At 39.6% G+C, this 27,447-nt stretch overlaps 5 protein-coding genes across 18 annotated transcripts in view; 3 read left to right on the top strand and 2 right to left on the bottom strand.

The window, feature by feature from the left end:
• Positions 1–761: 761 nt before the first annotated feature.
• LOC108650723 (uncharacterized) lies at positions 762–5,872 on the top strand. 2 transcript variants are annotated; one of them, XM_089259440.1, is made up of 5 exons: positions 762–948; positions 3,687–4,243; positions 4,307–4,626; positions 4,693–4,904; positions 4,993–5,872. In XM_089259440.1, the coding sequence occupies exons 2-5, from the start codon at positions 3,698–3,700 to the stop codon at positions 5,670–5,672; spliced, it is 1,758 nt and encodes a 585-aa protein (XP_089115566.1). In that variant the 5' UTR covers positions 762–948; positions 3,687–3,697; the 3' UTR covers positions 5,673–5,872. The 2 variants fall into 2 exon arrangements, with proteins under 2 accessions (XP_089115566.1, XP_017955471.1); XM_018099982.3 differs by lacking the exon at positions 762–948 and adding an exon at positions 1,679–1,798.
• Positions 4,978–6,987, bottom strand: LOC108650733 (osteopetrosis-associated transmembrane protein 1). Its single transcript, XM_018100001.3, has 3 exons — positions 6,635–6,987; positions 6,387–6,571; positions 4,978–6,326 (listed from the first exon to the last, which is right to left on the bottom strand). The coding sequence occupies exons 1-3, from the start codon at positions 6,948–6,950 to the stop codon at positions 5,940–5,942; spliced, it is 888 nt and encodes a 295-aa protein (XP_017955490.1). The 5' UTR covers positions 6,951–6,987; the 3' UTR covers positions 4,978–5,939.
• A 190-nt stretch (positions 6,988–7,177) lies between these two features.
• Spn (protein phosphatase 1 regulatory subunit spinophilin) overlaps positions 7,178–27,447 on the top strand; it is a 43,393-nt gene continuing 23,123 nt past the window's right edge. For 11 of the 13 annotated variants that reach the window (XM_018099970.3, XM_018099966.3, XM_018099972.3 and 8 more), the window contains exons 1-3: positions 7,178–8,035; positions 15,650–15,975; positions 25,306–26,798. In XM_018099970.3, coding sequence (XP_017955459.1) covers positions 25,313–26,798 — 1,486 coding nt within the window. In that variant the 5' untranslated portion in view covers positions 7,178–8,035; positions 15,650–15,975; positions 25,306–25,312. Of the gene's footprint in view, positions 8,036–15,649; positions 15,976–24,656; positions 24,822–25,305; positions 26,799–27,447 lie in introns of those variants that run through there. The other 2 variants (XM_089259434.1, XM_018099964.3) reach the window with 2 other exon arrangements.
• LOC149091343 (uncharacterized) lies at positions 16,352–17,546 on the top strand. Its single transcript, XM_089259448.1, has one exon. The coding sequence runs from the start codon at positions 16,419–16,421 to the stop codon at positions 17,418–17,420; it is 1,002 nt and encodes a 333-aa protein (XP_089115574.1). The 5' UTR covers positions 16,352–16,418; the 3' UTR covers positions 17,421–17,546.
• LOC149091342 (uncharacterized) lies at positions 21,192–23,152 on the bottom strand. Its single transcript, XM_089259219.1, has one exon. The coding sequence runs from the start codon at positions 22,857–22,859 to the stop codon at positions 21,192–21,194; it is 1,668 nt and encodes a 555-aa protein (XP_089115345.1). The 5' UTR covers positions 22,860–23,152.

Genomic DNA, 27,447 nt, shown 5'->3' with positions numbered 1-27,447 from the left:
TAACATGTATATGTATACAGAAAGTAAATTATATTATTATTATATTAAAGTATTTTTGAGAATAGAATGATAAGACATATTAAAATTATAGTTAATATATATAGCAAAGGCTTTGTTTATATATGTATTTAAAAAACAAGCATTTTTCTACGTAGTTTACCAGAGCTTAAATATTTTTCAGTTGCACATCTCTATTAAAGCTCTCTTCTAACTACACACATTCAGGCTTATAAATGCCTGTTGCGTTGACGCTGAGTCAAAATACAGGTTTTCAATGCTCAGAGCGTGTGAGAGAGCAGAGAGCAGAGGTGAAATACGCTTGACTCTAACAGCGTAAGCTAGTTGCACTCAGCGTGGTGAATTAAGAGCTGAATATAAGTCAAGATTCAAATTAAGAGGCTACTATGATCAGTGTATAAAAGAGATTTGTATTTTAAAATGCAATGTTTACTTTTGAACATAAATAATTATAATATTTTTAAATGTGTTCATTTTATATTTAAAAAATTTAATAAAACATATAGCAATTCTTAGTTTTAAAAATGATATTAAAATAATATAGTTATATATATCAACATAAATGATCAATTATTAAAATCAGTTTGTTTTAAACTTTGAACTGCGATTGTGAGCTCTTTAAGCCAACTTCTCAAGTTATTACAATTTTGGGTAACTCTATTGCTGTAGTTACAACCACTAAACTGAAAGTGAAAGGTTAAAAAGCGTAAAAAAAACAAACCTGTAGACATGATAAAATAACAACTTTTGCAAGTGCAAGCAATGCAAAGGAGGAGTAAGTGGAGGAGGAAGACGACGACGTCACGTTTTAAACGGACTAAACCAAGTCAAAACCAGACCTAGCCACAGCAGTTGAATAACTTTGGCAAAGTGTTGCATAGTGCCAAACTCGTTAGATGTAAACGGCTGTGCTACACTTAAGAGCTTTCGGTAATTGTCTTTTTTATCCACTATTTATACGCCTGAATCTGTAGTTTCATAATACTTCGCAGCAGAGACAGACAAACAAAACAAACAAAACTGCTACAAACGCGTATAATTTATGCGCCATCGAGTCTAGATCAGTTAAGCTTCAACGTTACATTGAGATCAACAAAGAGAGCAGAGTGTGTGTGTGTGAGTGTGCCAGCTGGAGTTCTTGAGTCTGAGTCCGTTAAGTTAACTAAGCAGCAAAGAGAACAGAAGTATATGACACACTGTAAGAAGTCCGAAGAGTGCAGCAACACACCAACCATTGTTTATCACTGCTTACTAAGTGCGAATGTGTGTGAGTGAATGTGTCAGCTGAAGTGCTTGAGCCTAGCTCCGTTACGTTAAGCTACGACTTTGTGTTAAGAGTGAAGAGAGCAGAAGTAAAAGAATTATTGTATTGAGTCAGCTGTGTGTTGCAGGGAGAGCAAAGAGAACAGCAACACACCAATTTGTGTTTAGCTGTGTATTAAATGACTTCTGTATGTGTGACTGTCGACACAATATTAGCTAAGTTGGCCCACTAGCAATGAATGTATGTATGTATTTAAGTGTGCGTAATTATGTTTGTGTGTATGTATTTATTTAATGCACGGCTTATGTTGAAGCTCTTCGGCGTGAAGCGTGAGTTTCTCTTCAAGCTGCACCTGAGAATTGAAAGCTTTTATTTTGTCGGTTTTTTCTTCGCGTTTTGGATTTTGTCTTCAGTTATAGAGACGACGCCAAAAGAGTTGGTTGGGCTTGGCGGCGGGCCAGCAAGCAGTTGTAGCAGGTGTAAATACGGGGCAAAAAAAGAAAAGCAAAAGACGATGTATGTTTATCTATAAATATATAATTAATCTATAAACACTTCGAGAAATAGTGTGCTGCATTAGATCGTAACAAGTTTGTAATGACTGTCAGTGAAATAATTGGTGAAAACATGAAATCGGAAGTCGAAAACAACAATAAACAGTGCCATCAGAACAAGTCCAACAACAACAGTAAACAGCAGCAATAACAAACGCTTTGAAGCGTGTAGTTTTTGGCTTTAGTTTTTTGTGTGTGTTAGCTTAAGAAATAAGAACCGTTATAATTACCACTTTTATGTAAATCAAAAGAAGTTGTTATGCTCGTTCGTTCCAATGAAATGAAAGGAGTAGATGGATGTTGTGTAATGTTAATGTTAATGTTTAGTGGCCTCTTTTTTCGGAGATTGTTCGAATGCTGTGCGCCTTTTTGTGGGCGTGCCAAATGTTGAAAAAGAAACTGTAACTGTGGATTCTCTAAGAATTATGGAGTTTATTGTTTACGAAATGAAAGGAGTTTAGAGACATTGAATCGTAGAGATTGTTCAATGATATTATGTATTCATATACGCCTCTGGGGGCATGGCAAAAGTGAATAAAGAAACTGTTAAGGTCTGTTTAAGAGTTATGGAAGTTATGGTTTGTATGTAATCTTCATTGGACTCTTGGAGATTGTTTGGATATCATACATACATGATTTTTATAGGCGTGGAATGTAGGCAATATGGTAGAACGTACTGAATACTTATAGATCTATAAAAGAAAATACCCATATTATAGTAAGCGAGTATCCCACAGTCAGTACCACCCGCATCGTTTACCTCTCTGTGGCACTTACAATCATTTCCAAATTATATTCTCTGAACAATGTTTGTTAGCTAAGCTTCACGCGTACTTTACAGCGCTACGATGTAACTTTCTAAACCCGAACTAAATTCCACGCTCTCAACGTGATTTGGCCATTACAAGTGGAAGCCAAAGATTTGTCTAGACTTGATAGTAGTGCTGGCCGGCCAATGATCAATTCGCATTATGAATGCGATAAATTACTTTGGTCATTTTAGTGCTTCCATTTTAAATGCCAAACAAACTTCGTTTTGGGTGTGGTAAACCTGCTGCTGCTGCTGCTGTTGTCTGGTTACTAACGAGCCGTAGCATGGCCAAAATGCCATGGTGTCGGCGATTTGTAATTCTGCTCAAGTCACAACATACACCCATTGCTAGTTTTATATACACATATATAGATTTCTTCCCAGCGCTTACTTTAATTTGCAAAGCCCGAAAGCCTCTTTACTCTTTACATTTATAAAGACTGCCTGTCGTTTAGATTTATGGAGATTAGGCATAATAAAAAACTTAAGTATGTACATTTAGAACTCAATCGGGCCACAGATATTACGAAAAGTTCAATGGAAAGTAGAACTTAATTGCTTTTCCTATTTAAAGTACTTGTAATATATATATATATATATATATAGTCCAGATCGAAATCTTAAGATCGATAATAGAAATGCTTCTATATTTGCTTTAATTATGTTACCGTTCTGTGCATTCAGGGTATCTGCTAATCGGACCCTTTCACTACATACTCGTTTCTTGTTTTGTGCAGAGCTTTGTAAATATCACTTACATTTGGGAAATCAGACAAAGCAAAAGCAGCTCTCTTACGGAAGTACTTTTTTTTTGGTTTCGCTTTGATTTGTGACTCAGCCGAGAGAAGCCAAAGGAATTAAGTCTTTGATACCTTCTACTCTCCATCTCTCCTCTGCCTTAGATCCGAGTGTCTATAACAAATGGTTCAAGCATGCAGCAAGCTCTCGAAGTTACTATAAATTTACCATTTAAGACAAACGCATTTATATCTCTTTCTTATCTCTCTCTCTTTCTCTTCCTCCGTCTGACTCATTGCAGTGCCAACGATAATGCTGAAGCAGGAATCAGGACTTTTGAAGAAAGCGTCGGTCACAGTCGTTGCTCCAAATACCAACTACGCACACTTTTTCAAACCGAACGAGAGAATTTCCTGTAATGCTGACATTGATCCGAGCCCTGATGTGCGTAGTGCTGGGGATAGCTTGATAGATCCGATTTCAGTCACAATTGACGGGGAGAAACATTGGGTCTCTGGTGTGGATGCAAACACAACGTGTACCGATCTGATTTGTGCGCTACTCAGCTACAAAGATCTCGAGGGGAAGGACAATGAACATTTACCAATATACAATACATTATCCAACGAATCGGGTAGATCCATTCATACATCTAGCCAAAACACAAATCACAAAGCAACAACAATAACAAATACCAAAGAAAACAAACAAACTTCTTATAGCAAGGGTCTCAATACTAACCTACATCAATACGTAATTGTTAAACGATTGCGGGACAGTCGATTCGAGGAATATTTAGATGGTAGCACTCGACTAATAGATGTCATACCAATCGCAGATAAACTGACCAAAAATCAGGTAATATATTAATGGATGTTCCCATTAAATGATTTCCTATTATTGAAAAACATTTTCTATCAGTGTGAGCTCCAGCTTAGGAATCTTGCATCCGACACTTCCGCGCGCTTTTGTAATCAAGTGGAAAACCAAATGTTCTCAATGCTCTCCATGTCGACCGATAAGGACAGCGGCATGGGCAGTCCGGTGGGTAGTGCGCGAAGTGAACGATATCGTAGACGGCGTGGAAAAGCGCACAGAATGGGCGTTACGGAAGGCCCAGCATTACCAAAGCACACCAAAATCCTGCAGCCACAGCCGTGCAATCTGAATCCAAATGAGCATCTGATGAATATTATACTGGCCCAAGACGAAACCATCAAGAGACAAATCTACCTGCTGAAGTAAGTTGGGTCTCTCTCTCTCCCTCTCTTATTCTGGGAATATCTCTCAATACACTTATATTCTAGCCAAAAGGAGCAACAGATCTTAAAGATTGAGGATGAAAAACACCGAGCGAGGGCTCAGAAGTTGGGTAAAAACTATTTGATCGACACATATTTGAATGCACTAGGCAAAGCGCCTGATAAAGAACTAGATAGACCTGATTTGGAAGATCAATGGGAATGCGTAACAACTTCCCATAAACTCAATAGCCCACATCCTGCGTGTATTCATGAAGGTAAAAGTAAATCTTTGAGAATTACAATTTCTCGTTCACTTATAATAACATTAATTAACTTTAGTTAATGCTCATATACTATTTACAGTTGATGCCAACCAACCCGCTGAGATAGTTTCTAATATTTCGCTCGATGCGAATATTTATTGGCTGGAAAAGGTTTACACATTAAATGTTCGACTCCAACGAGAGGAGGAGGAACTTCTCCGGCTGCACGCCAAGGTGCGTAAACATCAGATGCGACTCGCTTACCACACGAAGGATGAGGTGTTGCAGCAAATCGATAGACTGGATACGAACTTGGCCAACCAGGTGAACGATATCTATAGGATAGAGCGTCAACTGTTAGTGGCCAATGAGCAGTTGAAAGCCAAATTGGGCGTCCTCGAGAGTTTGGGTAATGAACTGGAAGTGATGCCAGCAGCAGATCAAGAAATGTCTGCTGAGACAACAGCCCTAACTTTACAATTAAATGATGATCTAATCGCACATCGAAAATCTATAGCGGAGCATTTGATACAAAATCTGCAGGAAAAGGAAGCAAGACAAAATTATGTCAAGAACCTAATCAAAAATAATGCCAATGGACGCGATCAGACGGATGCCAAAATGTTAAAGAAACAGTTATTTTTCGCTGTTGATAAGCCTGAAACTTTACATCAAGAAGAACAGCCCCAGACGAGGTATACATCGAATAATGAAAGTAATAGGCTATTGGGCTTTTTTGATCCTGACATTGATATAGAAAACTTTGGTACACTTGTTTAATTGATAAAAATAGTTTTTTTTTTTATAATAAAGCTCTTCAATGTTATGTAAATATAAAGTAGTGCTATATTGCTAAAGTAGTATGACATCTTCAAAACTAGCTGTATATAATCATTGTTCAGAGCAAATATAAAAAACAGATTCACGATCAATATTAAAGCTAAACAGCGCATAGTAAAATTTCGTACAGTTTGGACTAATTTTTAAGGCAATTCGTATAAATTTGGCATACTATACAGGTTTATATACATATGTGTGCATTAAAACTTATTGCGGTGAATTCCCCAACAGTTGCTTACATTGTTTTGGATGTGGAACTGGTTCATCATCGCTCGATAAATCGAGATCGCGTGTAGCTAACACCTTCGCTATTTTATTAAGCCTTGCATCCTCAACAGCTGGCGGCACCGTCGGAGTTGATAGCACAGCAGCTGTAATGAGCTGAGATGTGGACGGTGCATCCAGTTCCGGTTCCTGCTCGTTGAGCAGCCCGTGATTGGCCTCTCGCCGCTTGGTGAGCACAATGGCACCGCTGTAGAGGAGAAGAATGGGCAGCACAGCGACAACGACGACGGACGTCAGGAATGTGAACATCTTCACTTCTCGCTTGCAGCACTTCAGATCCCTTGACCATAAGACGCGCGTTTTATTCATCTAAAAGGGATCATTTAGTGAAAGAGCAGGGATTAAAGCGGCATTTAGCTTAACACTCACTATATCCTGCATGTCAAAGCACATTTTGCCATTGCTCTCCTTATCCAAATTTTTGTAAAAATCATTCATGTTTTTATAATTAAGCAGGCAGTTGGTGCACTTGCTATCTGAGTGGAACACTAAGCAGCTTGAGAAATCGTCATACAAACTTGTAAAGTTATCGAAGTTGTTGTTCTTGAAGCACTCTATTCATAGATAGAGCTCACAATGTCAATCATGTGAATAATATGTGGATTAGTCAGACTTACCCTCGCAATAGGCACGATCCCAGAGGCCCTGTAGCACACTCTGTGTGTTTGTCAAGATATTCAGGCGATCTGCGTCTGTGTAAATTTTGGAGCAGTTTTTCATCAGATCACTGTAACATGTTGACATCTCGTCAAATCTTACTTTGCAACCAATGCACAGGCGCTCGTCCTTAACGGGCAGCGCGTGCTTTGTGTTGCAGTAAACGAAGTCCATTTGAGCCGTGGCCAGTTCACTCAAAAGGTTTGAACAGGTTTTGCAAAAAACTGGCGTAATTATGCAGATAATGATAATAATAATTGAAAATAAAGCCCGCATCGCTAGACGAGTATTTATTGTGGCGCTGTAGATTGTTCACTAATGAACTAGTTCGTTTATGGTCACTCCAAAATAAAACATTAACAGTACCATTTGAGCATTGCAGCTTAACCTTTCTCACCGAGCTCTTTGTAATGGTTACTTCTGTTATTCGCCATTCTGTCACTCTCACTCTCTCTCTCTGACTCTCCTTAATTTTCATACTCGATTATTCTGCACGAGTTTGCATAGATACAGTTAGTTGTGTACGAGTCGTCGGCGCATGGTGTTATCGGGCGTGTTGAGCGGCACGAAAATTTCCTTTGTTCATGCTTATGTATTTTAATATCCGCGACGGACGTGTATTAAGTGAATGACAAGCTGAATAATTCAAATTGTAAATTCTGCAGATCTACCAATATTTTATTTTATGTGTTTATGAAGTTTAAGCAGACCTGCCTCCTGGCCAAAGCTGCCCAGGGTGCTGCGTAGCACAGTTGAACAAAATATTTGCTCAGACGACGCGCTTCTACGCATACAAAATAAACGAGAAAAAAGAAGAAATAATGAATTAAACCGAAACGATTTTTAACTATAAAAACAAACAACTGTCCGTTGGACAGAGCCCTTTCAAAAACAAAATTGCAAATTTAATAATATACACACATGTATGAGAATGTGTATACATAACTGTTAATTGGCAGATTTACAGATCTGGAAAAAAGGAGTATACAAAATCGAGTTAAATATATGCGAAAGAACATGACAAAAAGGAAAAGTGTTGCTAAATAATCATGTATTGTGCATATGAATACATATACTTGCATATGTGTGTACTAAAGTGAATGCAAAACAAGCTGCAAACGTAAAGTTGTGAACGTGTGGACGCCACTCCTTTTGTGCGAAAAGAGAAAAAATTATTAAATGTAAAAAGGCGGCGTCGTCGTCGTCGTTGTTGTCGTCTGTGCGTATATAGAGATTGAGCGAGAGCTGCTGCGCCGGAGTTGAACTTCGCATATGCATACATACCAACAAACGTAGTGTGTGTGAGAGTGAGTGTCGGCAAATTTCTACAGAGCAAACAGAAACACAACACACTGTGATAGGTGCGTAAAGCGAATTAGATTTAATAAAAAAACTGTAGGAAATATGGCAAATATGTTATAGCGGCATTTTGAAAAAGTTCTCTGCTTGCTCTGCCGCCTGGCCACACTGCGCAGAAGTTGAATACGAAGGCAAGGCAAGGCAAAATGCAAGCATAATTGTAAGATATTTATGGCAATTGATCGAACAGCTGGCTTGCTACCTTGGGACACCTGGCCAAAAGCTGACACATTGCATTTACAGTTGCTCCAACATAAAACATTGCTCCTTTCCCTGTGTGTCGTTACGGGCTTTGCATTCGTTTAATAACTGGTTTTTAGTTCGACTTGCGCAGTATTTGGTCAAACAGGCAAAAACAAAATAAGAATCTCCCAAACAAGCTTACCAGAGAGCGAAACCGTTGATCAACATTGCTGAGAGAATGCGAAAGAAAGAGAGAGATGGAGAGAGAGGGAGTGACAGTCGCTAACATTGCAAAAAAAAAAAAAAAAAAAGAAAGAAAAAAACAATAACATGAGTGTGATAATCTACAGCTTTCGCTTTTGCTGCTGTTCTTGCTGTTGTCTTAGGCTCTTGTCCGTTCTTTCTTTTGATTATACTTTGTTATCGTTCTGTTGTTTCTTTGGATCTTCGTGATGTTCTGCTTGTTTATCGCGCTTCTGGTGGCTGCCTACGATTTATGCAAATGTGCAAAAGACTCCAATTACATTTATAGTTCCGCAACAAGAATTCAGTCAGCATTGTTGTATGTGTGTGTGTTTTTAGATATGTATGTGTGCTTGGCTGTGTGGAGGCCACATTGCTGTTAGTTTTTATATTTGACATCATATTTGTATGTATGTACACGTACACAGTTCTGCATACCCATACTTACATATGCATGTGTACGATATTGCATGCGCATGAATGTGTGTTTATCTGTATAGAAGTTCACATATGCATTGCCTTGCTTCCAGCGTGTCCACTTATTTAGAACTCTTCTTCTTCTTTGTTTATTTTTAGTGTAGAATTCTGGTTACAAAACATATTAATTTCATTGCCTCCATTTCAAAGTCGTTCTCTCTGTTGTTGTTGTTGCTGCTGCTTTTGCTATTATTGTTTTTGAGTTTTTTGTTGTTGTGTCTTCTTTTGCCTTCTTTGTCTTGCCGAAGCAGAAACAGTTGCGACGTCGTTGTCAGCAGCAGCCACTGCCACTGTTTTGTTTTTATTGCCTTCTCCGCCTCTCTCCCTCTCGTCCACGCTTATTCTCCCCCAAAAAGTTGTGGGCCTGAGGTTACTACTGGGCTTGGGGTCTTCCTGCTTGTACATCGAGTCGTTGGTGTTGCTTACATTTTATAAATATTATTTATTTATAGATAATCGTTGCCTTGTAGTGATTTTTTTTTATCTTTTCTTGTCTCTTAATTTATCGCCAGCTTTTAATCGCCTACGCTTGCGCCCATTAATTAGTCAAAAGCGAGTCACACCTAATTGCAAATTACTCTTAATTAACGCGTGCCCAAAAACACTGAAAAAATGCAAATAAAAACTTAGCTTATGCATAAATAAATAAAATTAATACACTACAAATTTAGTAAATTTAGCAGAGATATATCGATGAATACGAGAAAGAAGAAGATAGAGAATTAAAGAATCACGATAGATGATGGATAAGAGACGACAGAAGTAAGTAAGGAAATAGAAGAAGTACACATGTACATGTATGTATGTATATGTATGTAGCTTTGTCATATCAGATCTCTGCATGGCATAGAATACAGAAGAACTAATGATAGAAGACAGATGAAAAGTAAGGAAAGAGAAGGAGTGACTGTGACTTACACTAATTCAAATTGGAACCTTGCTTCGGCGGGTAATTAGTTTGAATATTGGTAGGATATCGTTGCCCATATAAGCTAGACAATAGTTTTTCCATTGTCTACAAAAGTCGACTAATATTGACTTAATCAGAAATTACAGTTATGTGCAAAACTCTACAAATCGGGTCAATAATGTTGTTGTGTTAAAACAAAATATAATAAATTGTTGTGGGTAGGGCATGCAGTCGTTCACTTGGTTGACCCAGCGGGGCCAACGACAACGACAACAACAAGGGCAGGGGCATGGGGCCAGGTGCTCGGGTAGAGGTGCCTACTCGCTCTTGCTAGCATGTAACGGCTGTTTCGAGTGCTTCAACCTTTCTTGATGCTGTGCTTAGACAATGCACTACTGTCCACTTTTTGCAGTCGCCCATTGAAATTGAATGAGGCAAGATTAAGCAACTGTGGCATCAGCAGCAGCAGCGGCAGCAGAAGCAGCAGCAGCTGTTGAAACAATTGCCAACTGGCGAGAATAAGTTGCTTATTCTGTGTTCTTTTGCTGTGTGGCATTTCTTGAATGCTGCCATGCCCACACAATTAAGGGGGCGGAAGAGTGGAAGGGGACAGACAACAATGCAATTGCATAATGCGCGCCCCAAGTGATGTGCTCTATGAGAAAATAGTTTCCTGAGTGTGTAAGAGCTGCTGCACTTAAAATGCGAGGATACGACTGGGGAAATAGAGCTAATGTAGGATATTCATTAAAAAAAAAACTTTCATTGTAAAAAATAAGTAACTAAATAATACTCATATATTTTAAGTAAAAATAGAATAAACACCGAAAATAAATTATTAATTAAAATGAGCTGACCCAATCTACATTTAGATTATAAATAAATTAATAACTACAAATTATGCTAGAGGACGACACCTATGCATATACTCACTCAGTCAATCGATAATCATTTAATTTATTAGACTACCTAAGCTAATTCAGGACAGGACAGGAAAAGTTTCGGAATTTGGGGCGGCAAACCCTTTTCATATTTAATGGCTTTAACCCAAAAACTGTTGAAAATTGCCTATATTAGATTCGGTTGACCAGTTAATTGTGAGGTGTGCGTTCGATTGCCTTGCTTTCATTTATTGGCCCCATTTGGCAGTTGGCCAACTGAGCAGGAATTGATGTGTGCAAATTTATCAGTCGAAAAGGGTGCAAAGTGCGTGTCTGGATGTGAGCCTAGGCAATGTTCCGGGAAGTTCACACAGAGCTTTTGCTTTATTGAATTTCATATATTAAATGCAACAAACAGAGCAAGAGAAAGAGAGAGAGAGAGTGAGAGAGAGAGAGAGAGAGAGAGAGAGAGCGACAAACAGAACCGATAGACAATGACAAAGAGAGAGAGAGAGATAGAGAGAGAGACAGTCAGAGAGCGAGAGGCTGTGCAGGAGAGAAGGTTTGTCGCTGGAGTAGACTCGCCTGGAGCGCTTCGCCGGTTACATAATGACAAAAAACGTTGCTCATGACATTCCGTTGCGCATGGTTGGGCATGAATGGATTCGGAATCCCGCAAAGGGGGCGGCTCTGCGGTGGCCGGTGGACGGTGGACGGTAGGCGGTAGGCGGTGATGGGTGTTGCTGTTAAACTTTGTCTACCTTACTACCATTGTAGTTGCTCCGTTGTTCGATTTTTCCACATTTGCCGAGTTGCTTTTAATGTGCTTTGCTTTTCTTTTCTTTACTTGTTGTTTTCCTTTCTCTGTTTTCTTTTCTTTGCCATGCTGTGCATCACGTCTTAACTTTTGCATTTCTAAGGGTTGTTTCTTCTTGGCTTGGCTTCGCTTTGCATTTTTTGATATGCACTTCGTGCGTTTTTTAAGTTTAGTGCAGCTTCGGCAAAGTACAGTAAAACACAGCGCACGAATAGCGTAAAGTGTGAAGTGTGTGTGTGTGTGCTTAAGGTTGACTCAACTTTGCACTCGCCAGCCTCCATCCCTCCAGCTGTAACTCCTCCGGCTGCACTGCATTTGGCACGTTCGCCAGCATCCACAAAGAGTTAAAGGCAATCTATATGTTTACACTGAGCAAAAATCGTGTTTCATTCAACTGATTCTGCCCCTTGCTCTGCTTCCCTCTTTATATTATATCTTTAACAATTACGTCTTAATTTAATTGTGTAATTATTTTAATTGCAAGCCACGCTTTGCACAGCTTCGTTGCATGGAGATTGATTTTTAGCACTGATTAGGCTCTCAATAGCTCTTTGTTTGTTGACAAGCTAATTAACAAGCACCGAAAACTGGGAAGATTAATTTCTATTACTATGGGCTTGCTCTATATACATGTATGTATATATATTATATACATATGTATCATTGATAAGGTGCAGAGGCGTACGACAGCTGTCTGAGTCACGGAATCTAATATTATTGATTGTGATTCTCAGCCAAGGCAGACATCGTGGCTATCACGCGGCTACCGATTGAGTTATTGCATACCCTGTAAAAACTGTTTAGAGTATATATTATTCCCTAAACATAATGAACACTAAATAAATAAATTGGACTTCAAACTAACTGAGTCTAGCTATATACTGGAACATATTCATTCCACAAGATCAATATACCCTGTGCAGGGATAAATATGGATGAGTATTACCATTATTGATACATATAGTTTAAGGTTAGTTGAGTTCACCGTTGGACCAGCTCGAGCAATTACAAACTAACAAGATTGATTTATGTTCTTATAATCGATTCCCAAATCAAATTGCGATTTGTCACAGTAAACGAGAGAATGAGAAAATATTGATTTTTAATTTTTTCGTGATTGGTTGTTTATTAATGTTGTTATTCTTGATGGCTGCTCGCAGCGTATCAATCGAATCTAAATGCTTTAATGTAATTTGCTTAAAATTGGCTTTCGACATTGTCACGCTCTCACTTTGGATAGAGCAGAGAGTGGAACCGACTCTCGACCCTCGACTCTCGACTCTGTCAACCATCAGCTGTCAACTGTCGCCTCTCGGCACGGTTTGAGTTGGCAACTTTTCGCTTTCGATTTTAAATTGTTACCAAATCTGATCCGGCAGATCGTATATAATTTCATACAGTTGATCGGATCTGGGTCGGTGTAAAGTGTTTAAAGGAGATAACGGAATACTTGAATACTTGAATGATAATTGCTATAGATTTCCATCTATTTTTGCATTCCTTTGATAATTCTTCTAATTCTAATACAAAAAAGCATTGCAGTCGGGCGTACACGACTGCAGTATAATATAAATGTATATATGTTCTATATGGAGTCTCCCATTTGCCAATTTATTCTAGAGTAAACATAGAATAATTTGAGCATTGTATAAAAACCAATATACTCTTTTCACTTTTTGAACGAGCATAAAAATCTCAGAGCGTCGGTAATCGATTGCCAGTGACGGATCTGTTGGTTGGAAAGTGTATATCCGCATTTTTGCAAAGTCGATTGACTTGTCTGGCCGAGTTGAGCTGAAGCTCCTTCTTGTGTCCGCTTTCGTGGCCGGCGCTCTCAGGGGAGCCAACAGAAAGCGGTGGAAGAAGTCCTATTAGTGTCAGGTTCATTGCCAGCCATTCAACTCAACTGAACGGCTGAACGGCCATCGAAGCCGCAAGTCAACTAAGTCTAAGTCGGCATTTTAAGTAGAGAAGTCGTGCAGTAATACTTAACTAAACAAATTTTTAATGTTACTCGCATTCCATTTAGTCTTAGCCTTGAGGCTTGCAATTAGGTAAAAAATATATTTAGACATTTAAAATTTAATGAGAAACGGTTAACTCTTTCCATTCATAAGTTTTGCACTTTGAAAAAAAAAAAAAAAATAAATAAATAAATAATAAATAATAATAATAATAAAAATATATCTATTTATAAATTTTAAATCAATTGGCAATTTCCTTTAATTTTTATTTCCCATTAATTGTTTGCTTTAACACACAATTTGTAGTTCATTATTTAACTATTCACAGTGAATTTAAATGAAAATGCTGCCACGCCCACATTTAGTAAAACGTTTACATGGTACAGCGCGCAGCCAATTTATGTTATGATAAAACCTCAAATAGATATATGTATGTAGCGCGGTCTAAACGGTGTAATTAATGTGAAATATCGTGAGCTCGTTCAGGTGTGCAGCATGTGGTAGAAGACAAACGAAATATGATAGCCAGAAAGAGAGAGAGAGAGAGGGAAAAGAGAAAGAAAGAGAGAGAGAGAGTTAATGAAATATGTTCTGCCAAAGTAGATCAAGTTCATTAGACTGTAGACTGAATTCTATATACATATATATATAATTATAGTATCTAGTCTAATCAAGTTCATTAGACTGTAGACTGAGTTTCTAGATGTATAATAATCGTATATAAAATCATAATCAATTCTAATAGATGGCAATTAAGCTGTTAATCACTCAGCATCAACAGCATAATAATTGCCATTTAAGCAAATGTCCAATCGTTGTCTATAAAGGAAAGAGAACGCCTCTCCACTCACTTGACCCGCTTCGGTGTGATGATTGCAACACAGATACGCTAAATGACATTGCGACGCAACATAATGTGTTGATGGCTTTGTATTATGGGCTACAATCGAAATGCTGTTGGCTGTTGCTGATGATGATTCGATGATATAAAACTAACTCTGGGCAATTCGCTGAAGAGTTTCACATGAAGGCCGCTGGCGAATTCACCGAGTGTGGGATTTGGAAATGTCTACATTTTATTATGTATTTTGTTTGTGCCTTCTGTTGTCTTCGCATGTTGAAGTTTCTCGCTACTTTTTTTGTAATGACCATATAAAAATGTATGTAATTCGTGGTTGACTCCACTTGCGATGATACGATAGGCAAGGCGACTGATAAATCTTGTAAATTACATTGAACATTTCATGTTGAGGTGTGCGCGTGTGTGGCTCTTCTGTCGCTCTTGGCTCTTTAGTTCTGTTCTAGTTGTTTGCCACATGGTCAGGTTGTCTTTTTATGGCATCGCCAGTTGACCCAAGCGAACGGCTTGTTCCTGACCTTTTATGGTGCTGTCTGTAGATAGCAAGACGAAACTTAAAACGGAAGATGAGGCCAAGACAGGTTTTGGAGCTCGGTAATGCTAACACAATCAACTCTAATCAGAGCAGCGCTACTATACATCATATATATGTATATCACTAAAATAATGCACATACTGAAGCCGAAATTCGTGCGACTTCCTTAATGTTAGTGTATTGACTTTTGTTTTCATTTTTGAAGGCTATTGGAATTTGTGGCCATTTGTTGCTATTATTTGTTGTTTCTTTTTACCTATTTGTTGCTATCATATTTGTTTTCGTCATTTTTCGCATTGGAAGGCTTTCAGTTGAGGCGTCAACGCGTTTTGTATAAAAATTTGCAGCACTTTCTCTCTCGCCGCTGTGGGTCTCCGTGGGCGCCGCCTTGGGCATTCAACCTCTGATCGCGTTGCTTCATGGAGCCAAAGCAACGCGACTTGAACAAATCTAACTAATGGCTTCCGTTTGGAATACTTTAAGAGCCAAGTCAAGACGAATGAGCCGAAAGAAAAAAAAAAAAAATAAAAAATAAAAGAAAATTAAATAAAAAACCAACTCATTTTGACTGCCTTTTTTGGTGTTGCTGCGATAGGCGCACAGAAATAATGTAGCAATTCTGTTGAGAGTTCGTTTTTAGCAGCTAGGCGAGGTTCAATGAACCGCGAGCTAAGTTTTCTTCAACTGCAAGCAAAAATTTAATTTTGTATCTTGTTTTTTTCTGATTTTTTGTTTTGTTTTTTGCAGAAATTTGCATTTACTACAAACAAAATGCTTGGCACGGCGGTTGCTTGATTAGCAAACAGCAAAAAATACGAAAGAACAACAACAACAACAACGAAAACGACGCTCTCCACGCTTGAGAGGAGTAGGTGGCCAGCCTTAACGACAGCAGTAGCAGCAACAACTATCAGCACCTGGAATTAACACAGCCAAACACAATTGCAATGCCAAAACTTTCAACGGTCGTTAGCGCTTAGCTGCCCAAAAAAAACACACACAAAAAAAAACAAAAGTCAATTCCAAAGCTAAAAACTACAACCAACAAACGTAGGACAAGGAAACTAAGACAGGTACGCGAGCATGTAAGCATAGAGATTAGCTAAGATAAGACAGAGAGGCAAGTCGAAGTGGGAATTCATTAATATAGATCTTTGATTGAGCTGCATAAGTCTGAAAAATGACTTGAAGGTGCGTCAGAATGTTGCACAGGAATTTGCAATATATATGCCTTATCGAGGGCAGGAAAATAAATTAAGTTTATTTATTAAGTTTTTTTTTTTTGATTAAAACAAGTCTAGTCAAGACAAGGAAAAGAGGCAAGGCCTAATAAGTTGGTTCTGGCTAAAAAGCAGACGTAGGATCATCATCACGCTTGATCATCTCAATTTTTCTAGGCAGGCGTTAAGTAGTGACAAGGCTAAAACAAAACCAGTCAACAATTAGAAAACAAATAGAAAACAACAACAAAACCAGAGCAGAACCAGGCAGTAAGCTAAACGAAATTCAAACCAACATGGATGAAACAACAAACATCGATCAGCAGCCAGAGCACAGAGTGTGGTGCTGTGCTTGGGGCTTGTTCGAGGGCCAGCCCAATGACAATTGTAGTACAACGGATGATGGGGAACTAGAACAGGGGGGCAACGGCAAGCCCAAGGAGTTTATCATAACGGGCGGCAATGTGCCACAACTCAAGATTGTTCACATTTCGCCCAACGATGGGAGTGCCTTTCCGTTTGAGTACACCCATCAGTTGCCCGGAATGGGTATACACAATCTAGCGTTGAGTTCGGACAATAGTTGCATCTCGGCCGTCTCAATGGACGGCAATTTGATGCTGGTCAATGTTATGGGCGGCATACGTTTGCCCCGGGTCACGCACTGTCACATTAGTAATATCTGGTCGACGGCTTTCAGTCGCAATCCCGACTGTGTCTATGCGGGCTCGGGAAGCGGACATGTTTTTAAGTACGACACCACGTTGGGTACACTGCAGTACAGCTATGACACGGGTCGCTGTGAGAATATATTGGGCCTGGCCATCAGCGGGGATCAGCGTTTGGTGGGCACCACCGACTACCAGGGCAACTTCACACTGATCGATGGCGGCACGGGGACTGTGCTGCGCCGTCGCAACCATAAGGAGCCAATGCGCCGATTGGCCTATGATCAGCTCACGCGATATGCCCTGGCTGCCTGCGATGATAAGACGATCAGGTTAATCGATTTGCCCAGCGGACGGCTGCGCGAGACTCTGCTGGCACACGATGCGATTGTGATGGCGGTGGATATATCGCCGGATGGCTTGCGTTTCGTGAGCGGCGCCTTCGATGGCTCCATCAAGGTGTGGGACGTACGGATGACAAAGTGTGCGCTCAGCTTCCAATGCGGCTACACTACGAATCTATGGGACGTGGCCTTCAACAAGCTGAGCAACAAGATCAGCGTTGTCGGCGACGGCAAGGGTCTCGGCGTTTACTACTGTTTGGGTAACAGGGAGATGCTGCTTGTCTAGACAGATATTTGTTTATTTACTTGATTCTTTTTGTTAAATTATTAATGAACAAAATTGTTGCATATTTAAAAGAAAAAATTCAATTAAAAAAATTTCTCATGTGTTAAAGCTGTAAAGCAAATCGAATCCGATTGCTGTTGAATGCATTTTGAGACAGTTAACAGCCGACAGTTAACAGTTAATCGTTGACAGTGTCTGTGTTAAGAGAATTCCAGTTTCATAAGTCGGCCTACTGCTCGTTATCTAGCATGTGGCATCTGTTGTACGCCTTCTATTGCATCGACTATTTCAATTAGGCAGCGACGCGTCGCATCCTTTGATGCGTTAGTTCGTGATTTGCGGTCATATTCATGATATTGCGTTGGCAGCTGCCAGCCAGGCGAGATTAATGACTTCAATTGGCAAGTTGGCAAGTTGGCCTCAGCCATGACTGGCTGGCTGTAGCCCACAAACTCCTCGCATTGCCGCTCGTGCCCAAAACCACAAAGTAGAACCCACTTGCACAGACTTGCCAACTCGTTTTCCCACCATTAAATTGGCATAATTTGTCGAACAAGAACCGTCGACAACAGCGAAGGTAACTTGCAATACCCATTGAGAGAGGGAATTTCGGGTATGATGTTTGGCTGGCAAATGTGTGCAATGGGTGGAGTTGTATAGAGAGTGTTTATATACTGAATCTGAACGAGTAACTGAGTCGAATTTACCTGGGATAAGCCTTAGACTCTAGTATAAATTATTATATATTATAAGTATATGTTAGTTTGGGGTATGTGTTAGTCGTACATTCCCCTTTAGAACACGCATACTAGTTTATTTCATTGCGCTGTTGTTGTTGTTGCCTTTGTTGTGTATCAAAAAACACTTTTTGAATTGTGAATTCTGTGAATTGTTTTGCTGTTTTTTCCGTTGCCGTTGCCGTTGCCTACGCGAAAATTCTTTTGAGCTGGTATCTCGAAACTCGAATGCAATCAGAAACACAGAAAACAATAGGCCAACGTCAAATGAAGTCTGATGAAATCCTGGGACTTTTGCATAGTTGAAATGTAGTTGTAATAAATGAAAAGAAATATAAATTCTTATGTAAAATATGAATGCCAATTAGAGTTAGATGTAGACTAGTTAGAGATTTGCAATTGGAGCGCACTATATACATATATGTATGTATATTTATACTGAGTGCATAAACTATTTTAGTGGTAGATTTGTATATTAAAAAAAAAAAATAATAATAAAAATAAAATAAAATAAAAGTAAAGAAAGAAAAAAGGGGAAAAAGAAAGAAAAAGAAAGAAAGGAAGACAAAAAAAAAAGGAAGAAAAAGAAAGAAAGGAAGAAAAAAAAAGGAAGAAAAAGAAAGAAAGGAAGAAAAAGAAAGAAAGGAAGACAAAAAAAAAGTAATAAAAATAAATAAATTAATACAAAAAAAAATAAATAAATTAATACAAAAAACTAAAAAAAAAATACAAAAAATAAATTTAAAAAATAAATAAATTTATACAAAAAAAAAAAAAAAAAAAAAAAAAAAAAAAAAAATACAAAAAATAAAAGTAAATTAAAAATAAAAATAAAATAAAAATCTTATATAAAATATGATTGCTACTTAGATAAAGATATATACATATATCTATTGGTCATTTGCATTGCATCATTTTGCAATTGGAGAAATACCAGAACTGCCTTGATAGTTAAAATTATTAAAAGCGCTAATCATATATACATTTGAATATATTTCTAATTTGATATTTAATGGGCATGTATAGACTATACAGTTGAAATTTATAGTACAAGAAAATAAATAAATGCGAACGCTTTTATAGATTATAGACTAGTTTTGTACCTGCAATTGGATTGTATTCCAATTAGAGCCCCTAGGCGATATTCACAGCTGAAATTTATTATACAATAAAAGACATACATATGTATATAAAATCGAATGTTGTATAATAATTGTATATATTCCATTTAAATAGACTCTCTTGAAACTCGCATTTTCTTTTGGGTCTTTTTATTTTTCCTCCAATCGTCTTACCCGAGTCGAGTTTCCCCCTTGTGCGAACATCTCGCATTGCTTTTTGTGGCAAGCACTCGAGCTTAACTTTTTGCTACCTCACTAATTGCAGTCAATCTCTATGGCAACTGCGCTGGGCTCCTACAGCTCCTACGGTTTGTTGGACCTGTGGCAATCTATCGTCAATCTAGCAGACAGCGAGCTGGGAGCTATTGTTCATTGTTGACATTGTTTTTCTTTTAGCTTGACACAATTATATCATACGATATTGTGTGCTGTTGTAGATGTTGTTGTTGTTGTTGATATTATTTCTTGTAATTGCTGTCAGAGATGGCGGCACGTGTTGCGTTGAAGTCTTGCGCCGCTTTTCTCTGCCTATCCTCGAGCATTGTCGAATCTAACGAGCTCAATTTCAGCGTTTTCCTCACTAATTAACATTTATGCAAATATTTGGCATTGGTATTAGCATTAGTATTAGTATTAGTATTAGTATTACTGCAAATTATTATGGCGCAAAGTGTAAACACGATCAAATAGATTTTGTTTGTTTGTCTGCTTGCCTTAATATGAGTGTTGTGTTTGCTCGTTAATTGCTGTGCTCCACAATTGATTGAGCGCAAATTATGAGTAATTTGATATATTTGAATTGGACTTCAATATTAATGACTGAGAATGCCATTATTTTGGGGTTTCGTGTCTTGGCCGCGCAGCATTTCCTTGTGGCAAACGTGTCGTATACGTGATATTTGAAATGCAGCCACCGCAGCACGTTTTATCAGCTGTGCTTATCGCTTATCACGCGCTCTCCTGCATTGTACTAACTAGCATAGCATATACTATACATATAGTCAGTATAACCAGATCAGAGAATATTTTTATCTCAGCTCTGCTTAGTTTTATCTTGTTCATGGCCGCAAATGCCATAACAACTTTAGCTGCAGATTAGATAAACGCAGCGCTGCTCGTGTCAGTCTCAATGTGTCTATGGTGTGCGTGTGTGTGTGTGTGTGTGTGCTTTGGTCTATATTTCTTTGTTCTCTTGCATTGTAACAAGTTATGTGGCCCAACTTTGTCTGCGCTTCCATGTAGTGCACAATTCTGTGCATTGTGTCTGTGTCGTGTCTGTCGTGTCTGTCTGTCTGTCCGTTCGCTATCTGTGCCATTTGTTTGCCCCTCGCCGTCATTTATTGCTGCAGTCTTATTGACTTTCTGATAATTTTGTCATAAAACAAATAAATATACAAGTCAAAAACAAGTGACTCCAATTTGTTGTGTACATAATATTCATTGTTCATTATTCATTACTTGAACGAATACACTTGACTAAGATGGTGTTTAGTTTCGTATTGATCTTTATTATTCTGAGCCTGGGTTTATATACCCAGACTCATGTATAATTTCAACCCTTAAATCTAATGTATCTATTGCTGAGTGTGTAAGGCTCAGCATTGGACTATTACATATTCTTATCTTATCGCTGAGTGTGTAAGACTCCGCGTTGGTCTATTAGCTATTCTTATCCTATCGCTGAGTTTGTAAGGCTCAGCGCTCGTCTCCTTCGTAATCTGACTCTGGGGTTGCAAGGGTCTTCATTTGTATATTTATGCAGTCCGTACATGTGGCCCTTATCGCTATCACAGCGCACTACCTGCTAGTCGCTGAGTGCGTCGGAGGCATGTATACGATCATCGTATATTCATATGTTCATGCCTGAACATTCTGTGGGGGGCCAAGTGTGTGAATTGTTGCCTGTGGAAATCTTAATAATATACAGGACAAATACAAATATGATGATTGTTAATATTCTTGACGAAATGATCACCAATCCAATCCTTATGTTCGTGCCTGAACATTCTGCGGGGCCCAGAGAGTGTGACATCCAGATAAACCGAGTGTGCCACCAGTACCTTGGACTTTTGCTTAGGTGGCGGCTCCCATGCCAAGTGAAGTCGAGCCTCTTTGAAAAACTTCCGCGGCTTTTGGGTGTCATCATTTGTTACATTAGTATAGCTGAGTGCATCTGTTGAGGAAGTTGTCAATCGTTTCATTGTTGCCGAAGCCAAAGCCTCCAAATGGTATATATCGTTCGTTTGATCCTGATGCTTTAGAACAGATATTGATTCGCTTGTAGTAATTATGGTTGTTTCCTTTAAAATGTTGCTGCTACTTCCAATTGAATCCCTTTCCGATGTAATTGTACTTGCAGTTTTAATCTCCATAGTTGGTAGCGCTGCTGTGGTCATCACTGGAGAGTTTGAGTCGGTATTGTCGCTGTTCTCTTCAGCTGCACATCCAGCCGCTGTTGCAGTCTCCGCAGAAGTTTGCTCTTCCGTCGTGCTGCCAACTGTGGAAATATCATCCATTGGTCGAACTTCCAATTGGATATCTGTTGATGTATCTTCAGCGATACTCAACGTCGATGTCGAAGTTGTGGCAGAAATTCCATTCTTGTCCTCATCTTCTATGCCCTCCGAATCCAATGTCGGAGTTGGTGGAGCCCAGATCTTCTTTATTGATCTCTTGTCTTCACCCTGCTTTGTTTTTGTTGTTACTACTTGAAGTTTATTTTCTTGTTCTGTAGATTCAGTTATATATCTTCCCATGTGGGGGCTTGCCGGCGGGTTGAAATCCCACTTTTTGAACACAATTGCATCCAAAGCTGCCTGAGATGCTAGCATCTCATCAGCGGTGACCTCGTCACTGTTATCGGAGGTGCTCACGTAATTTCGGATACTGCCTTCATCATCATTCTTCAGCAGTTCCTTGTCCACTGGCAAATAACGTTTGTAGCGTCTGCATAAACAGTCCCACGCTAACTTGTAGTTACCTTTTCCCATTGCGAAATTGCTTATCATTTGTACATCTTCTCCTTTGACATACATTTGCAAGTATAGCAGTTTCGTTTTGTCGCTGATATCCTTTCTGTTGTGGATTATTTTGGTGAACTGCTCGAAGAACGTCGGCCACGCCTTAGGACTTCCATTAAAGTAAGGAAGTGTTGGTCTCTGTCGCTTTGGAGTGTCTTCTTTTATGTTTTGCAGTGTACTTATTTTTCTTTCCAGCCTTTTAGACACTGTGTACACTTTGACTTCCAGTGCGTCTATGCCATCGATTTCATGGGCACGCTTATCATATTTATCCTCCAAATCGGTAAGCGTTGACTGGACTTTATTCCAGAGGAACTCTAGCGTTTCTTTGCTATCTAGAGCATCCTCCTGGTTGCTGAGCTCAATGTTGGCCTGCACTTCTTCAATATGCAGCCATACTCTTTGAACTCTTTTGTGCAAAAGGTTAAGCAACTTCACCATTGGGCTCGACCAACCGAATAAAAACATCTCTTGCGTTGATGTTTCCGGTATCGTTGCCCAGCTATGAAGTTGGCCTGTGTCTATGGCGTGATCGGCAACTTTGGTCCTGAATTCTGCCATTATGCCATCAAATATTTCTTGTTAAATATTGATGGTTGACGACACAGTTGTGTGTTTATTGTAGATCCATTGGCTTTTCCCGTTGGAGGTTTTTTTTGTTTTGATCACTAGGTTGATCTTGCTGTGCCTCGACTCACAGCTTGGGTTGGTAAGCCAATGCACAAATCTACTATTATTTAGCACTTCACTTTGTACTAAACACAAACACTTTTCCTTATGGACTGCATTGAAGTATTAAAATACTTCATCCGGCTCGAAGGACCATGAACGAATACACTTGACTATGATGATGTTTAGTTTCGTATTGATCTTTATTATTCTGAGCCTGGGTTTATATACCCAGACTCATGTATAATTTCAACCCTTAAATCTAATGTATCTATTGCTGAGTGTGTAAGGCTCAGCATTGGACTATTACATATTCTTATCTTATCGCTGAGTGTGTAAGACTCCGCGTTGGTCTATTAGCTATTCTTATCCTATCGCTGAGTTTGTAAGGCTCAGCGCTCGTCTCCTTCGTAATCTGACTCTGGGGTTGCAAGGGTCTTCATTTGTATATTTATGCAGTCCGTACATGTGGCCCTTATCGCTATCACAGCGCACTACCTGCTAGTCGCTGAGTGCGTCGGAGGCATGTATACGATCATCGTATATTCATATGTTCATGCCTGAACATTCTGTGGGGGGCCAAGTGTGTGAATTGTTGCCTGTGGAAATCTTAATAATATACAGGACAAATACAAATATGATGATTGTTAATATTCTTGACGAAATGATCACCAATCCAATCCTTATGTTCGTGCCTGAACATTACTCATTATGCATTGTGCTCAACTAGTTTGCTCAACTTGTTTAAATTAGTGCTTGCTGCGGCTCTTGTATAATGCGATTATTCAGCATTTTATTTTTGTTGAAAATCCAAATCTGATAACACTTTCGATGAAGCTCTTTTATTTGCTACTTGTTCAGGCAGTTGAAGGAGTATATGGGCGTTGTGTAATGGACATGTTGTTGTCTGTGCGTCTTTGTATTTGTTTGTCAACGCTATTGAGGCTAGAGAAGCTATAAATTGGGAGCCTCATTAAGTAATCTTCTAAGATTTTCCAGGCAGGCACGCTAAAGGCATGGCGAATCGAGAAAAAGTATATAGTATATGGTATATTATATAGTAACGTATAGTATACACTAATTCTAAGAGACATAATATCATTTAAGTGACTAGATAGTTAAACCTTCGAATATAATATAGTCAATATATACTCGTCACCAATAGATCTTTCGCAGTTTTCCATATAAAAGCATGTCTAATGCGAAAGGTGCTAAACTTTCTATGAAACTAGACAAATAGTTATTGACCTTTTTATGCAGATCGCGAACAAGTATTAGGCAGTCGGTGATACCTGTTCGTCACATACTCATTTGTTTTCATTATGAGTGATTACTCACACTCCGGCAATCGCTGTAGCGTACTCTAAGACTCGCTTCGGCACATCTATAAATTAATGCCCATACGCTGGGTGTACCGATAACAATTACCTTTACCCTATCAGTGGAGGCAAAAAGTAACAAAAATACGGAGCAGAAAAAACAAACAGTAAATTGCTTTCAATGTCGATGCAAAAATTATTTGCTTTTGCTTCCACACACCTCACTCGCTCGCTCTCTTTCTGTTTCAGTTTGCTCTACCTCTCTCTGCCTCTCTCTCCCTCTCTCTCTCTTTGACCTTAGCTAGCTGGCAACGCCTTTTAAGCAATCTTAAACACACTTGGGCTTAGTTTGTTCGTAAACGTTGCCAAAGACTTTCACAAGCGGTGCTTAGCAGTCGATCAGACCCATCCAGAGAAACGGAATTTGTTAATAAAGAAAAACCCATAGCAATAGTGAATATTGTATTAAATTATATTGAAAGCGGCAGGTGAAAAGTGTAACGAAAGCTAAAGCAAAGGTGCAATAATGGCACAGGTAACACTCACGATTTTGTCACAGAAGGCAAACTATTTTTTTTTTGTTTTGGTATCAATCAATTAGTCATAGACGAAAAATGAAAATAAAAATGAAGTATATTCATTATTTTTAATTTTTATCAATTATTTGTATATTCAGATTGAATAATTTTAAACAATCATATTATTTATTAGTCATCATATTAACTAAAATAATATTTATAGTTATATTCACTAATATTTATTGCTATCTACCTTTCTACCATTTTAGCATTACATATATTTTAGACCGTACATGTACATTTTTAGACAAGCTTTAGACATGTCCACATACTACTTTTAGACCATACATACTTTACTTTTAGACCAAGTATGAACATTAATTTTTAGATCCAACACAGAAACGTTTATTATATATCTAATCTATAGCAAAAATAACTGTAATTACTCATAGCTCAAGCGAAACATTATCTAATTTGCGTTTCCTGGTTGCCTCTTTTTAGATCCAGCATGGAGAAGCCCATGCAGCATGCGCCCGCTCCCGTTGGGAAAGTCTCTCAGATTGCCAACATATTCCAGCGGAAGCCCATTGAGATTCAGCCGGTGGAGCAGCTGAGCGCCGTTGCAGCGGCGCACGCAGCGGCCGCCGCCGCAGCTGCGGCCAATCCAACAACAAATGTGCGCACCGAATCCCACTCGGCCAGATTCAACAATGCTCGCGCGCTCTTCGAGAAGCTGGGCGTGGAGTCCAACACGAATGTGAGCTCACGGCTGTTGCGCAGCAATTCACGTGAGGATAATCTGTACGAAGGCTCCGATCGTTCCTCGTCGCGCTCCTCGGACCGTTCACAGTCGCCGCCGAAGCGACGCATACCATTCCCATCTGGCGCCAGCCTCAATCAGGGCAACAATATTTCACAAAACTGTGTGGATCGCCTGAATAACAGTAAATTTATAGTGGATTCCACGCCAGCTGCCAAATATCCATCACACAATCTCGCGCGACTGAAGTCGGAGGAGCTGAACTCCGTGGCTGTGACGCCGCCGTCGAGTGGTTCGGTCAGTGCACTCTTTGCCAGCAGCGGCGTAGTGGGAGTGGGAGGGGGAGGGGGAGGCGGCGGCGGCGGCGATAAGCCAGAGAAGCCCGAACGCAAATTCAATTCGAGGGAGCTCATCGAGAAGCAAAAGAAGTGGACCTCGCACTTCACCAAGACAAAGACAACGCGCACGCACAGCGATCTCAATCGTTGCGATATCATACGCACGGTGCCCGGCACGGGCCTAATTATGGATGTGGAGCGAACACCCAAGGCGAGTCCGGAGCTGCGGCAGCATGCGATGGTGGTTGCTGGAGCTGCGAACGTTGCCACGCCGCTGCCGCCGTCCTCGATTCCACCCGAGATCAAGCCTCGAAGTGGCAAAATTGGTAGCCCCGTCAAGTCGCCCCCCTTGCCGCCCATTCCAGCCGTTAAGCCAAAGAACGTAAGTCCCGTTAAGTACAACGCAGCGACTAACAAATGCGCCGAGGCAGCGCCTCCGCCACCACCAGCCAAATCGGCAGCTGTGACGGCGGCCATGCAACGCTCGGCGCTGTTGCAACAGGAGCAGCAGCAACAGCAAAGTGCACCTGTGCCACCTGAGAAGCCGCGCAAGAAATCCATTGATCTGATTGAGGATGCAGTGCCAGTCACTTGCTCGACGCCCTCATCCTGCGCCTCGCCCACCAGCGTCCATCTGCAGGCGGCCAAGCGAGGCTCTATCGATGCCCCTGTGGGCGGAGCACGCGACATAGGCAACAGTAATGGACTCAGCGGCAGCACCAATTCAGCGACCTCTGCCTCGCCAGACCAGGCCAGCGCATCGTCGGGCCCCTCCTCACCCGTTTACACGGAGGACGAGAAGCAGGAGAATGAATCCACAGAGAAGTCCGATAATGAGCATTATCAGAGCAAATACAACAGTGTGCCAAGACGACGACGCCGCAGCGAGAACGAAGGTAGGCTTGAAATTATTAAGCTAAAAATTATTATAAATTAACCAAGAGTAAAACTTGAAGTAGTAATGAGGGCAAAGAGACGAATGGAAGGTAATCTGTATCAAGTCAAAGCTGGATTCTGTAGAGTTGATATTGAGAATTTATTATTTATATATGTATGTATATACAGCAGAAAACTAAAACTACTTATCTAGAGTCTATGGAATATAACAAGGGTCTCTATATGCATACATAATACTATAAACTAATAGCTCTTCATTTAAAATAGACAATCAATCTATATAGATCCATATAAAATTATCTACGATCTCTAGGAATGGGGGAAATACACTATCTATGGTTGTAGCACCAGCATCCTTTGTAAATGGCTTGTAGTTAACCGTTATAAAATTATATATCTACGATCTCTAGGGATGTAGAAAAGTCGCTATTTTTTGTGCTACGATCTTTTTGCTTACAAATATGTCCATAAATTATAGATAAAATAATATTGTAACTCTAGAAACTGGAAATCCACTGTATAGACTTTATTTAACAAATGTCTACTACCTCACCTGGTATACAGATATGCCCACAAACTATTTGAGTTTTACTCATTTGATCCATTGCATATCAGAACACCTTATATACTCGGCAGCTCAGTTGCTTT

This window comes from Drosophila navojoa, chromosome 4, assembly GCF_054131105.1.
Source record: "Drosophila navojoa isolate 15081-1374.11 chromosome 4, UAZ_NAV_1.0, whole genome shotgun sequence".
Taxonomy (NCBI): Eukaryota; Metazoa; Arthropoda; class Insecta; order Diptera; family Drosophilidae; genus Drosophila; species Drosophila navojoa.
The sequence above is the reverse complement of the archived record's forward strand: the minus strand, read 5'-3'. Positions and strand labels throughout refer to the sequence as shown.

Bases quoted from the DNA above. Each gene is read 5' to 3' on its own strand.
- LOC108650723 (XM_089259440.1), top strand. From the start codon at position 3,698: ATGCTGAAGCAGGAATCAGGACTTTTGAAGAAAGCGTCGGTCACAGTC. The intron at 4,244-4,306 runs GTAATATATTAA...ATTTTCTATCAG, and splicing joins ATAAACTGACCAAAAATCAG to TGTGAGCTCCAGCTTAGGAA. The intron at 4,627-4,692 runs GTAAGTTGGGTC...CTTATATTCTAG, and splicing joins AGACAAATCTACCTGCTGAA to CCAAAAGGAGCAACAGATCT.
- LOC108650733 (XM_018100001.3), bottom strand. From the start codon at position 6,950: ATGCGGGCTTTATTTTCAATTATTATTATCATTATCTGCATAATTACG. The intron at 6,572-6,634 runs GTAAGTCTGACT...ATCTATGAATAG, and splicing joins GGATCGTGCCTATTGCGAGG to AGTGCTTCAAGAACAACAAC. The intron at 6,327-6,386 runs GTGAGTGTTAAG...GATCCCTTTTAG, and splicing joins GCTTTGACATGCAGGATATA to ATGAATAAAACGCGCGTCTT.
- LOC149091343 (XM_089259448.1), top strand. From the start codon at position 16,419: ATGGATGAAACAACAAACATCGATCAGCAGCCAGAGCACAGAGTGTGG.
- LOC149091342 (XM_089259219.1), bottom strand. From the start codon at position 22,859: ATGGCAGAATTCAGGACCAAAGTTGCCGATCACGCCATAGACACAGGC.